Source organism: Dinoponera quadriceps, unplaced genomic scaffold, assembly GCF_001313825.1.
Source record: "Dinoponera quadriceps isolate SergipeBrazil2010 unplaced genomic scaffold, ASM131382v1 scaffold628, whole genome shotgun sequence".
NCBI classification, from domain to species: Eukaryota; Metazoa; Arthropoda; class Insecta; order Hymenoptera; family Formicidae; genus Dinoponera; species Dinoponera quadriceps.
Window position 1 is genome coordinate 723,882 of NW_014554836.1, and position 12,430 is coordinate 736,311.

Here is a 12,430-nt window from a genome sequence, read left to right on the forward strand (position 1 = left end):
GAAACCGATTTTCGGCATACGCGACGGTAATTCGCGCGCGAGACTTGCTTTCGTCGTGCCGGAAACGTAAATGACTGCGATTCGAGCCACCATTAATGCGATTAACACGCAATTCTCTCTGTTCGGCATTCCTGACGTGCCATTTCGCGAGATATTTACTTGCCGCTTCTATAATTTAACGATACTTTGTCACGACGAATGACTATGAAACTGATTTTCGTCATTCATTGCGATAATTCGCGCGCGAGACTCGCCTCCGGCAATCTGGAAACGTGAAGGGACACGATTTGAAGCTTACACCGCCATTAGTATAACCGTCGCGCAATAGCTCGTTCGGCATTCCCGACAGTTTGGCGAGATATTTCGCTTTGAGCGGCTACCCGACGCTATTTCTCCATAACGACACGCATGAGACTAATTTTCGGCACTCTCACGTGATGATTCGAGTGCGAGACTCACCTTCGGCTATGCCGAAATCGCAAGAAATACGGAGAGCTCTCCCGAACACGTACTCTCGCGTTGCGGTTCATTTTGAAAAGGCTGAACGTTGCAACGATTGAGAAACTCGAAGTGTATCGATATAACGCTTTAATCGATATGGCCGACCCATTCTCTGCGCGAATTCACTTTAGAGGTTTATTTACCGGTGTCTTACCACGACAAACGTGAGTAATTTACTTTTGATGATAATTCGTGCGCAAAATTCGTGCCAAAATTGTAAACGGCCGCAAAGTTAACCTCAAATTAATCGCCGTTAGTACTCTATTCGACAGTCTATGTCGACGGATTGTTTCGCAATGTATTTAGACCTTCGATGTCTATTTAACGCTATCTCCGCTTAACGCGTCACACAAACCTTATTCACAGCATTCTGGGCGAATGATTCACGTAGAAAACTCACCTTTCGCAAGTCGGAATCGTGACAAGTGCGAAACGGTTCTTCAAATCTGCTGCCGCAGCGCAACCTATAAACAGTCTGTCTTTACCGACTGCGCTGAACCGCACTTGAGGTTACGAAAGGTAAAAGTAGATGGCACTCGATAAAGGTGAACTGTAGAGGTCTCGTAGTTGCCAAGCGTTCGCAGAAAGGAACGCACGAATTTACGTGTCGTTCGTTAAAATAATGTAGAGTTTTGACAGATAATCGACGTCGAGTATCTCCGTGCGTTAATCTATACATTCTGTGAAGTGAGAGGTAAGCGCTCGCCATTTCTCCCGCACTTAAATCGTATCCGGCCAAGTAACGGCGTTACGTCGGCATCGCCCAGATTCGATCGAGTGCAATGAGTTCATCGTTCAATGTCTCGCCGCACTTGAATACCAATTAATCTCGTCTGAGCCACCGTCCTCATGGATACCTCGAGCGATCACAATTAAGCGGTGAAAAAACGGGGCGGTTTTTCTTTTCACGTAAAGATTCGACGCGTCGCCGACAATTCGGCCAAAGTTGACGTCATTGCTGGGAAATCAATAACTGCATCTGGACTCATTTGCGTTACAGTTCCCTTCGCGAGTTACAGTGTAAATGTACTGACATTTTTCTGAGATGTGATCAATTGCGTCACGAAGAATCAGCTTCATGAATGATTGAAGCAGATATACAATTAGAAAGATCATATCGTCTAGGTACTATTCCCTGGAGGACAAGATGATGTCTGATCGGAAAGCTGAATTGGAGAGGAAGAAGGCGAAGTTGCAAGCTATCAGGGAAGAAAAGGAAAGGCGCAGGAGGGAGAAGGAACAGAAAGATGTAAGATGAATATTTATAAAAGAAATACTGCTTAATTCATGTATACTATTATTACAATAATTAAATATATTGTTTCTGGATTATAGGTAGAAGAAGCAACTGTTCGTGCTGCTGGCACAGACAAAGACCAACGCAAGGAAATAGATGCAATGCTATCTTCCTTGGGTGTAGCACCAGTGTCAGGTATAAACTATATATCTGATCATGTTATATTTTTCAGTATTATATTCTAACTATGTATGATTTTCAGATGTACTGTCCAGTTTGTCCAGTATGAACTCGTTAACACCTGAACAAAGTGCCAATGCCACACCAGATGCCAGTTTACAACCGTCTAGCATAAATTCTGCTCAAAGGTATTTATATAATTTACTCGTTTATGATTATAACAAATACATATGCATAAGACTAATTTTAATCTTTGTATTGTGACATAAAGCAGCGCAGGACGAAGGAAGAACCGGGAGCTCACGATCGTTTCTGTGGCGCATACAAACATTCCACCGAAAGAACCAGTCGTATACAGCAAGCAAACGCAAACCATCCAAACGACACATACATCCCACGACGGTGAGTCAATATATTTCCCTTATATTACTTATCTCTACCGCACATATGTGTTACATCTCACTCGTGATCTCGTAAAAAATCGTTTAGATATTAGACGACACGTGTTTCTTGGTATTCAGCTCACGATGTTTTAAAGATATATACAACATTGATGGAATTGAGACGTGATTCAGTTTTTTGTTTTAAAGACTCTTGAAAATGAACTAATTTATTTTGCAAGATGTGTATTAAATATTATTCCTACATGGTATAATTGTGTTGGCAATTTCTTGCTACTTTACTATGCTAGATAATTCCATTGATTACCAGTGTGGTATTCACTTTAATATAAGTTCACAAGTTTATAGTGCGTTCACAGTGCGTGTTTTAAAATCACTGGAATATCATCAACCTACACATATACCATAGTTTTCGCATCAACGAATTTCCATTCATGATCGAGTATGGTAAAGTGGGTGGTGTATAAAGTACACTACGTTATCGTACATATTTTTAATTGCAACTCTGCGTTTATTAGTTTATAACTCTGTGTACTAAAATTTTAACAATATTCTTTTGTTCATTAACTGCCAATTAAATGAAATAATGAAATAAGTTATAATACCATTAATCATACGAGCGCGAGTTTTCTCAATTTTTCATTTCTCTTGAGTGAAGGTAACATCATGTAAGATTGAGTTAACCTTCTAAATTATTTCCTATCAATAATTTCTAAAGAAAGTGGCGAGGAAACTTACATATTCTCGAAATGTGTACATACTTATGAGGCAAAGGAACTTAAATAACCCGTTACAGTGCACTTATTATCTTAAATTTTCTCCTCATATCATCTGTGAGGGATTAATATTTTTCAACACTTTTATATGATTTCTATATTTTATTACTTAAGATATATTCCGCATTAAAAAAAATAACACATTGAGTATTTCTCTTATTGTGAGCCTTAGATTATATGTGTGACAAAATGTATCAGATCAAATAATAACAAGTAGTAACGCGTCTAACAAGTAATCTGGGTTTGGTTTAAATTATAATTTTTTCGGTGGTGGCGATATTCCTTCATGTATCGTTTTCATTTCCATGACACACAACCGCAAATTCAGTTAGTTCTTAAACACTTATTTTATATGTTTCAATAATCGTTAATCTCAGTCTTACGGTCATCTGACAATACGAATGACCGTGGACAGTTTATGTTGGTGTGATTAACAAACTATACCAATTTTAGAAAGTTTGTTTTTATACCACCTACTTTACTGCGATGAAACATAATTCCACATTAACTCTAATGTAAAATTCGAATTCTGATGAGAGAATCTTTCTCTTAAAGTCTTAAAATCTTTCTGTCTAATTCGTCATCTTGGAGGACGTATTAATATCGGAAATACCGTGTGAAAAATATATACACATATATATGAAGTGATTTTTCTATATATTTGCTGTGTCTAACTGATCTTGCGGTGTTATTAAACATACGCGTGTTCCCTTGTCTTGCGATACAATCTGATCGATTCATCCGGTGTTGGACATAAGGACTGTCCACATCGTCCTCCGCATACACCATCTACTCCTCCTGTTCAACAACAACACCAACTCACTCTTGCTCCGCAGGCTACTTTGAGACTGACTGGTGGCGCCCCAGGAAAGGTGGGTCTGCACCAAACTACCTATGTATGTTCTGTCTACTTTTTTACTACCCTTCCATATATATTGTTGTTACAACATTATATAATAGAGGTAGATACGAGTTGAAGTTCGCGTTTTCGAACGAAGGGATGTAGAGTCTAGCTTTGAGGGTGCTTTGCGCTGCTTAAATATTGCTCCGCAGATTTTTATGACTACACCTGACTTTTTCGTTCTTCTTCATATGTATGAAGCTATGTGAAGGCAACGAGTACAGGAGTCATGAAGATTACATACAACATCTCGCTATGATGATCTAATTATGCTGCAAATTTTGTATGTGGAAGTTTATAGTTTCTAACTATACGCTGAGAATATATATCTTAGCATTTTTTTACAAAAAGCAAGTATGTGTGTGTGTGTGTGTGTATGCGCGTCATCATAACTGTCTTTATGATAGTTTTGTAGTGTTATTTCCACATACACATGACTATATTCGCTTGCATATAAAAAAAAATGGCTTACTCACGCTTCGAAGTTCTAGTTTTAATGAAATAATCGATTGACAACAAGTTAAGATTACACAGCACATTAACTCTAGGCGTCCTGTTTGTTGGGAAAACATATGAATTGTACGATTGTAAATGAAAATTCACAAAATCATACCATGACTCATGCGTGCTGATAGAAAATTGATACTTGTGCTTACAAAATTGATAGTCAATATTTCTTCAAGACATTTCCAGACATAAAAAGCTATAATGACCTGATGACGAAAATTACATATATAAGAAACGAATATAGCTTCTTTGGTGGTATTTCTTAATGTGCTTGATAACGAATTAATTGCTGATCTAGATATATACACTTTAACAGCTATTGATAGGGATGTTCACATTGCTACTAAAATTGTCTGCTTTCTTGTGAATCGTTTTATACATTAATAAGAAAAATGATAATGAAATAAATTTCAGAGGGACTTTGGGGGTGGGGGATAAGTGTGACAAGGGATGTAAGTGAGATATTGCAGTTTATCCAATAAATGCCTTTATTTTATTAGGCATAATGAGGAATAAGAACGTTCCTCGCTATAATCGATAATTTGATGAACAGGATGATCGTTTAGTAAACGAAAGAAAGTGTTGAACAAGGAAGATAAACGTTGATTACCCTAAACATGTGGTAAACATTCTGAATATGTACGTTTCCTCTTATACATGTAGGAACCAAAGCACCGCACAATATAAGAATTTACAAAATTATACCCACCTAACTACATTCAGCCTAACAATCATTTTTGTTTCAAGATACTTTTAGTAATATTTGCAAAATACTGAGCCTTTCTTTCTTCGTTTTTTTTTTCTTTTTTATAATATCTCCACAGACAAGTTTGTACATCACAAAAAAACTTGTTTGCTTCTACAAAATATTTACACGGTGGTCGAATGCCTTTTTTTAACTGTTATAAATCTATACATTACAAGTCGTAAAACTTTTCAATTACACTTTTGTACAAATTTTTGAATTTTGACACCGATTTGTTTTCGTTCAGAACTGAATGGTCTGAGTGTAGAGAGGTGTTATTAGTGTATGCATTCTCTTATGATATCGTAACTAAGTACAATTTTTTTCCCTCCCCTTCTCAGCTCATGCGTTCGACTATTACGGTAAGTTATGATTTCTCTTGGTTCTGAAAGCGACTTTTAGGTTCAGAGTTAGGTTTAGCTTGATTTAGTTTATTGCTTAAGAGAACGATTACACTTTAAAGAGAAGGTACTATGTGAATGAGGATTATATTTTGAGAAGGATAGAGTAACGCGTTAATCAATTAGAATAAACTTCACATGCTATTCCAAATTACTCACGCCAAAACGAACGTGTCGAGGTAAGCGCAACATTGCTACTGAGTTTCCAATTTCTTCGCCAGATAGAATGTCCATCGATACTTTCGTCACACGAATCTAGTTGATACTCGCAACGTACTAGAATACATAAAGCATTTTCTCGTGCTCCTTAAGAATAGATACGCCAGTCTAGAAAACGTGTACGAGAAATATCATCTTTCGAATTTAATTTTCCATAGAAAACGTTAGTAACGCAGGAATGCAAAACAACTCTCCACCCAGAACCTAATCGGTCTTTACTGTCTTATGGATTGCTTTTGTATCTTCCGGCTCTCTTCTCTCATTATGTTTATCTATTTTTGGGTGCATTCGTTCTTATTTATTGTATCTATTATTTTTCAAATATTTGTCTGACATCCCGACTCAACAACCAAAGAAATCTGCTATTGGGCACACAACACAAATCTATCTGCATATATACCTATCTTTCGGAAAGCATGTTGAAAAATGGTTATTCTTAGCTCTTTATAAACTCGAAACGCAATTTTTGCAACATTTGCAAGCTATCTTTACGGTACATTTACATATAACTAATTGTAAAACGCAGGCATGTTGTCAAAAATTTATTTCTACATTTTCAACGATGAGAAGTTATACTTGAAAACTTTAATACGTATCAACTATTTAATAAATAGTGTTTTTGGTAATAGTTCAGATGACATCGAAGATTTGTGTCAGAATCTCCCGAGAGAAATATCCATTGGCAAATCTTGTCACAACTTAACGCACCTTCCAGAGTTCTCGGCGCGATGTGTGTGTGTCACGGTCATTATCTCTACAATCTCTTTGGGAATGCTATTACATTAACACTTACTAATATGGGAGCAGTTGTTAGAGAGCTAAGGTGTTGTGGGATATTAACTTAACATATCGCGTATGCATTATTCTCTCTCTACATACACACAGTTTTTGGTCAACTACATGCGCGTGTGTGACAAACGTGAGAATTCTATCTTACAAAGATATGTTGCTTGAGCTTCTAGTGGTGCGCAGGAACCTTTTTGCAAAACGTTCCTCGCGATCGCAGGATATTGCTTCTTAACAGCACGATGGTGGTGTAGCAACAAAATTAGTAGATGAACATAGTTGAAACGACAAACAAGGTGTATGCCAATGAACACGTCGCAGCATAGTCGTACAGCATTCTCAAAATAATATGTACACATCGCGTTTTTCTTCGTTTTTTCTTAACGCGAACGTCGACAGATTTACTTACTTTGGCTGCCAGTTGTTGACTCTTTTAAGAAATTACCATCTTAAATATCTCGGGTCGTTGATCGAAATCGAAGAGAACATATATTTTTCATTAGTAGTCGGAGATGTCAGTATGTTGTATTAAATCATTGTTTCAATTTCACGATCCCTTACTTGTCTTCGTTTTCGTTGCTGGCTTTTTTCTGAGATTTATCAACACTGAGTTTTTGCCGTTAGATTTATTTTCCGAGAATTTTTCCTACCTCGTCATGTTCCATATCAATTAGCGCGTATCTCAAAAGAGGAAATAATTTTTAAATTATATCTAACAAAAATCCCTAGAGGGAGAGATCAAAAACAAAGATCTCAGTGAATTTGTCTCCATTCGATATTTAAACGTATTTATAAAATTTGCATATTCCTAAGTAAAGAGCTAGAGAAATTGATCCCTTTAGAGCGCAATGTTTTAATAAAACATACACAACCGTTGCTAATGGGAATATTATACGCATGTAAATAGATATATCGACTCTGATTTATTAATTTAAATCGCTACTTTCAATTTTCTTAAGCAATTGTTGATGTATTTTGCATGGCAAAACAAAAGAAGTTAGTTGAATCTTCAATCATAACGAATTATTGCGAAAATTGAAAGCGACGATTGATAATTGGTTGATTGATCGATCAAATTTGTCTATCAGATTCAGACAGTTTCGCATGTATGAAAATAAAGAAAAGACTCAAGTAACTTTAGGCTTTTGTACATGTACATTATGCATCAATAATGTCTGTTGAAAGATATTTAAAAACAACCACAAACGATTCCGGCAGATGAGATATCCAATTGATTGACATTTTCTTTTCCCTCCTTCAAGACGAGTACAATCTAAATCCTGGTTTAGAATGGGAGGACGAATTTACAGGTAGGTAATCCTCTCTAAAGACGATTCACTCTGCCTAATTACCTCACGGATATGTCTGTAATTGTTACTTCACACTTTCACGACGTTGCGTCTAAAAGTAATTCTCTCACATAACTTTCTTGTTGTAATTTATCGTCTTTGCCTCATATGCACTGAAAGGAGGGAATTGCCGCTGGCGTTTATAAATTGCTTGATGAGTTGCTTCATTTTACGTATATGTTTTTTTATTCTTTTTAATACTTTTCCTTATTACATTCATTTATTATTATTCTACGAAATAAATCTGCTTTACGTATCGCGCATGCAGAAGTTGAAAAGTTGTTTATAGCATTGTTTTGTTATTTTCTTTTTGATGCGATGAATTTTAACCGTAAACAAGACGTCTAATCATTTATGTTACGACATTTAAGATTTGACACTTCACAGTCAAGTTTCAGTTATTATATATTTACTGGTTCTCTTTATTATTTTGAGAATTGGAGCAACAGATTTACAGATTTTGTTTGTTGCAACTGTCGTAGTTGTTATAAATTCGTACGGTACTGCATGAGACTTGGGAAGTTGCGTTAAATCTCCACTCTATGCGCACTCGTTTTTACCGTTTTGTTATTTAAAGGAAACCACTTGGTCTTGGTCACAGCTGTGAACCCACTTCTTTCCGACTTCAATGACGTTCATTAATTCCTCTTACAATGTTTTATTTAATTATTATAATCATATTTACGCGGTGTTATTAACGATGTAAGAGAGAGATGGTGAAAGTCATTTCATATAACATATATCCTAAACGTAACTCCTCTTACAATAACTATATAATATTGATGACAAATATTGGTAAAGGGAAAATCGATAATCTCTCATTACTTGTAACACAATCACGTTTGTCTTTTCTACATTTCGCATTTTCCACACGTTCCACTTCATCGATGCATGTCAATAGAGGGTGGAGAGACACGATTGTAAAAATAATATCGAGTTATATCGAGATATAAGACATGTAAAAAACTGATATTTATTTACGATAGTCCACCAACAAGCAGTCCACCTTTCGTGTTCATATCTAATTTTGCATGTTATCTAGGCTCACACTCGTAATTCTGATAATCTAATTTTAATTTTTACATATGCGACGTTTCTTTTAGAGCATGACTTATTCTTCGATACGGCATTTTACCAATGCTTCTAGACGTTGTGTTCTCTTGAGATAAAGTTTCTTTAAATATTCAGCTAAATTATTCTTTTATTGAAAGAAACGAAAGTAAACCTTTTTTCGCATTACGCTGGCATGTAAATTTTGGCACTCGATGTGTACACACAGAAGAATGAAGATGTTGCAGAGATGAATGTGAGGATTTTCACAAAATGCACAGTGTAATTTTGCTCTTATTAGTGTGTATACACAAGGTAATAAATTATTGCACTGTGTATCTTTTAAAGCGTCTCGAGAGTAATACTTATTTCAAAACAATTAGTCTATTTCTTATCATTTTATTTTCTTTTTTTTTTATTTTTTTTTTTTTGTAAAAACGCAGTACCTGGGCGAGAAAAGAATTCAATAAGTTCGTTAGAGTTGTTAGTCGAACATGGATAGAGAGATAGATAGACAAGTAGAGCTAGGTAGTTACAACCAAGTTAGGGTACTTGTGGCGGAACCAGCTTATTCACCACAGTTTTGACATTTGATGATGGCCAAGCCGAAGATGAAGAAAATAGCTTGCCGCACATGGACGGTTTCCAAAGCAAGCTTCCTCCGGGAATCCTTCCTCATGGGTTACCGCAAGTTAAAGAAGTCCAGCCCGCTGTCACACAGGTAGAACAAGAGAAAGAGAAGGAAAAACCCAAGAAAGAAGGTATGTAGATCATTGTTCCCTCGCATGGGACCCTGTCGCCACTGAGAAATGCTGATTTTTGTCAATTTCTCGAAGTACGCGAGCTCAGCGAGGAGGAGAAACAGATGATCATTCTGTCGGAGGACTTCCAGCGGTTCCTCGATCGCACCAGCAGGATCGTGGAGCGAGCACTGGGCGAATCGGTCGATATTTACACCGATTACACTGGTACTATGGACGGGGAGGATGGAATGTAAGTGCGACTTAGATCTTCCAAATCAGTCCGCGAGATACTAGATGAATTTAGCAAGTCGATGTAAACGATTGCCTGAAATTTTAATAGACTTGATTATTTGCAGGGACGAGAAGAGTCACCAACGGCTCTGGCTAAATCGCTCGTTCATCTGCGAACGGTGGTCGCGTAATCGTTGTGTGACTTCCATGGACTGGTCGCCGCAGTTCCCCGAGCTTTTAGCGGCCTCGTACAACAACAACGACGACACGCCGAACGATCCCGACGGAGTGTGCCTAATCTGGAACACGAAATTCAAGAAAACAACTCCGGAGTTTATCTTTCACTGTCAGTCGCCGGTTATGTCCACCACGTTCGCCAGATTCCATCCGAATTTGATTCTGGGCGGCACCTACTCAGGCCAGATTGTACTTTGGGACAACCGGGTGCAGAAGAGAACTCCCATACAACGCACTCCCTTATCCGCTAGCGCGCACACCGTAAGTGACGTACCTTTTGCTGATGTGTATGATATGATTAGATGATTAAGCCTGATAAAATTAGAGAGATAGGAGAGAGAGAGGAAATCGTAACTTGTGTCCTACAGCATCCAGTATACTGTTTGAGCGTCGTCGGTACGCAAAACGCGCACAATCTGATCAGTATTTCGACGGATGGAAAATTATGCTCGTGGAGCTTGGACATGCTGTCGCAGCCACAGGAAGCGTTGGAATTGCACACAAAGCAGTCGAAAGCGATCGCCGCCACGTGTTTGGCTTTCCCGCACGGTGACGTGAACAATTTCGTCATGGGCAGCGAGGACGGAACCGTTTACTCAGGTGGATACAGATAGTACTTAGTAATCTCAGCTAATTTACATGTATATATGTATTAAAAGTGACGCTTTTGCCGATAACATGATTTTGGTGAACAGCTTGTCGTCATGGTAGTCGCGCAGGATTAACTGAGACCTACGAAGGACATCAGGGACCGGTCACCGGCATCAGCGCACACGCGGTACAGGGCGGAATAGATTTCTCCCATCTGTTCTTGACGTCTTCCCTCGACTGGACGATCAAGTTGTGGAGTCTAAAGGAAAACAAGCCGTTGTATTCCTTCGAGCACAATGGCGACTACGTTTATGACGTAGCCTGGTCACCGACGCATCCGGCGCTATTCGCCGCAGTCGATGACTCAGGCAGGCTGGACCTGTGGAATCTAAATCAGGACACGGAAGTGCCCACCGCCAGCGTCGTCGTCGACGGGTGTCCGGCTCTGAATCGAGTGTCGTGGACACCGAGCGGATTACACGTCACCGTAGGTGACGATACCGGTAAAATATGGGTCTATGACGTCGCCGAGGTACGTGTAACGATCGTTTCGACGATTCGCTCGGATCTTAAATTTACATACAACGCTGTCTGATATATGAACATACTGTATTCAATATCTTTTCTCCGATATAGCATCTGGCTCATCCGAGAATCGATGAGTGGAATAAGTTCTTATATACTCAACAAGATCTGAAGAACAACAAAGCAGACGAAGAACTGGATAAATTGAACCTTAGCTCTGGACCGTCGTCATTGACATCTATGACGTCGATTTCGTCGGTTCCTTTGAGATAAAGATGAGATAAATATCATAATTGCGCTTTAATTACTCCCTAATAGTTTTCCCTTGAAATTTATCAAATTTACAGTACTCGCAATTAAGGTATTAACAGAAATTTGTTTACTGCTTCGATGACTATTACGTGTAATATCGAACAATTAATCGACAATTTTCTTAATGGCCTTTGCCATTAATAGAGACGGCTATAATGAAGAGACATTTAATGCTTTAAACATATGCATATTATTAAATGTTACATTGGTCATAATTCTATAATAGAAAACTGTATCTTTAACTGACGCAACAAGATATTAAATAGATATATAATATTGAAGTTGTGTAATCTACATGTAAATAATATTTTAATTGTATTGAAATTTTTAGAAATAATTTGTGGATAAAAATCTTATGTTTCGCAATAATTTATCGGTATCATGTAAGCATATAATAATACATTACGCAATGCAAATAGCATAAAATTCCACACTTAGGCGTTCAAAGGTAAACGTAGAAAATTATAAAAATAAATGGTCTCCGAGTATATCCTTGTTGTAATATACTCATTAAACATGTTAATATAATTACATAATCCATAACTCAAATAATTTTCTCACATTTTTGTTTTTCAATTACATTTTTCGTAATAATCGATTTAAACAAAAAGAAGCTTATTTATTAAGCACTTTGTGTTATTTCGTTTTAATTAATACAAATGTATCATTTATTGTGTATATTGTGGCAAATAAATTTTTGTAAACATACGTTTCTCTTCAATCTACAATTGGACTGTA

General features: G+C 37.4%; 1 protein-coding gene across 23 annotated transcripts; it reads left to right on the plus strand.

Annotated features, from left to right (window-relative positions):
• Positions 1-1,052: 1,052 nt before the first annotated feature.
• Positions 1,053-12,400, plus strand: LOC106742278 (cytoplasmic dynein 1 intermediate chain). Of its 23 annotated transcripts, none has more exons than XM_014615052.1 (14): positions 1,053-1,195; positions 1,627-1,750; positions 1,837-1,933; positions 2,001-2,106; positions 2,190-2,320; positions 3,854-3,991; positions 5,590-5,610; positions 7,917-7,964; positions 9,635-9,814; positions 9,890-10,046; positions 10,153-10,525; positions 10,633-10,864; positions 10,960-11,387; positions 11,492-12,400. In XM_014615052.1, exons 2-14 carry the CDS (start codon positions 1,649-1,651, stop codon positions 11,651-11,653), a joined length of 2,175 nt encoding a protein of 724 aa, XP_014470538.1. In that variant the 5' UTR covers positions 1,053-1,195; positions 1,627-1,648; the 3' UTR covers positions 11,654-12,400. The 23 variants fall into 23 exon arrangements, with proteins under 23 accessions (XP_014470538.1, XP_014470541.1, XP_014470544.1 ...); XM_014615055.1 differs by having other exon boundaries at positions 3,932-3,991; XM_014615058.1 differs by having other exon boundaries at positions 3,932-3,991; positions 9,659-9,814.
• The last annotated feature ends 30 nt before the right edge of the window (positions 12,401-12,430 follow it).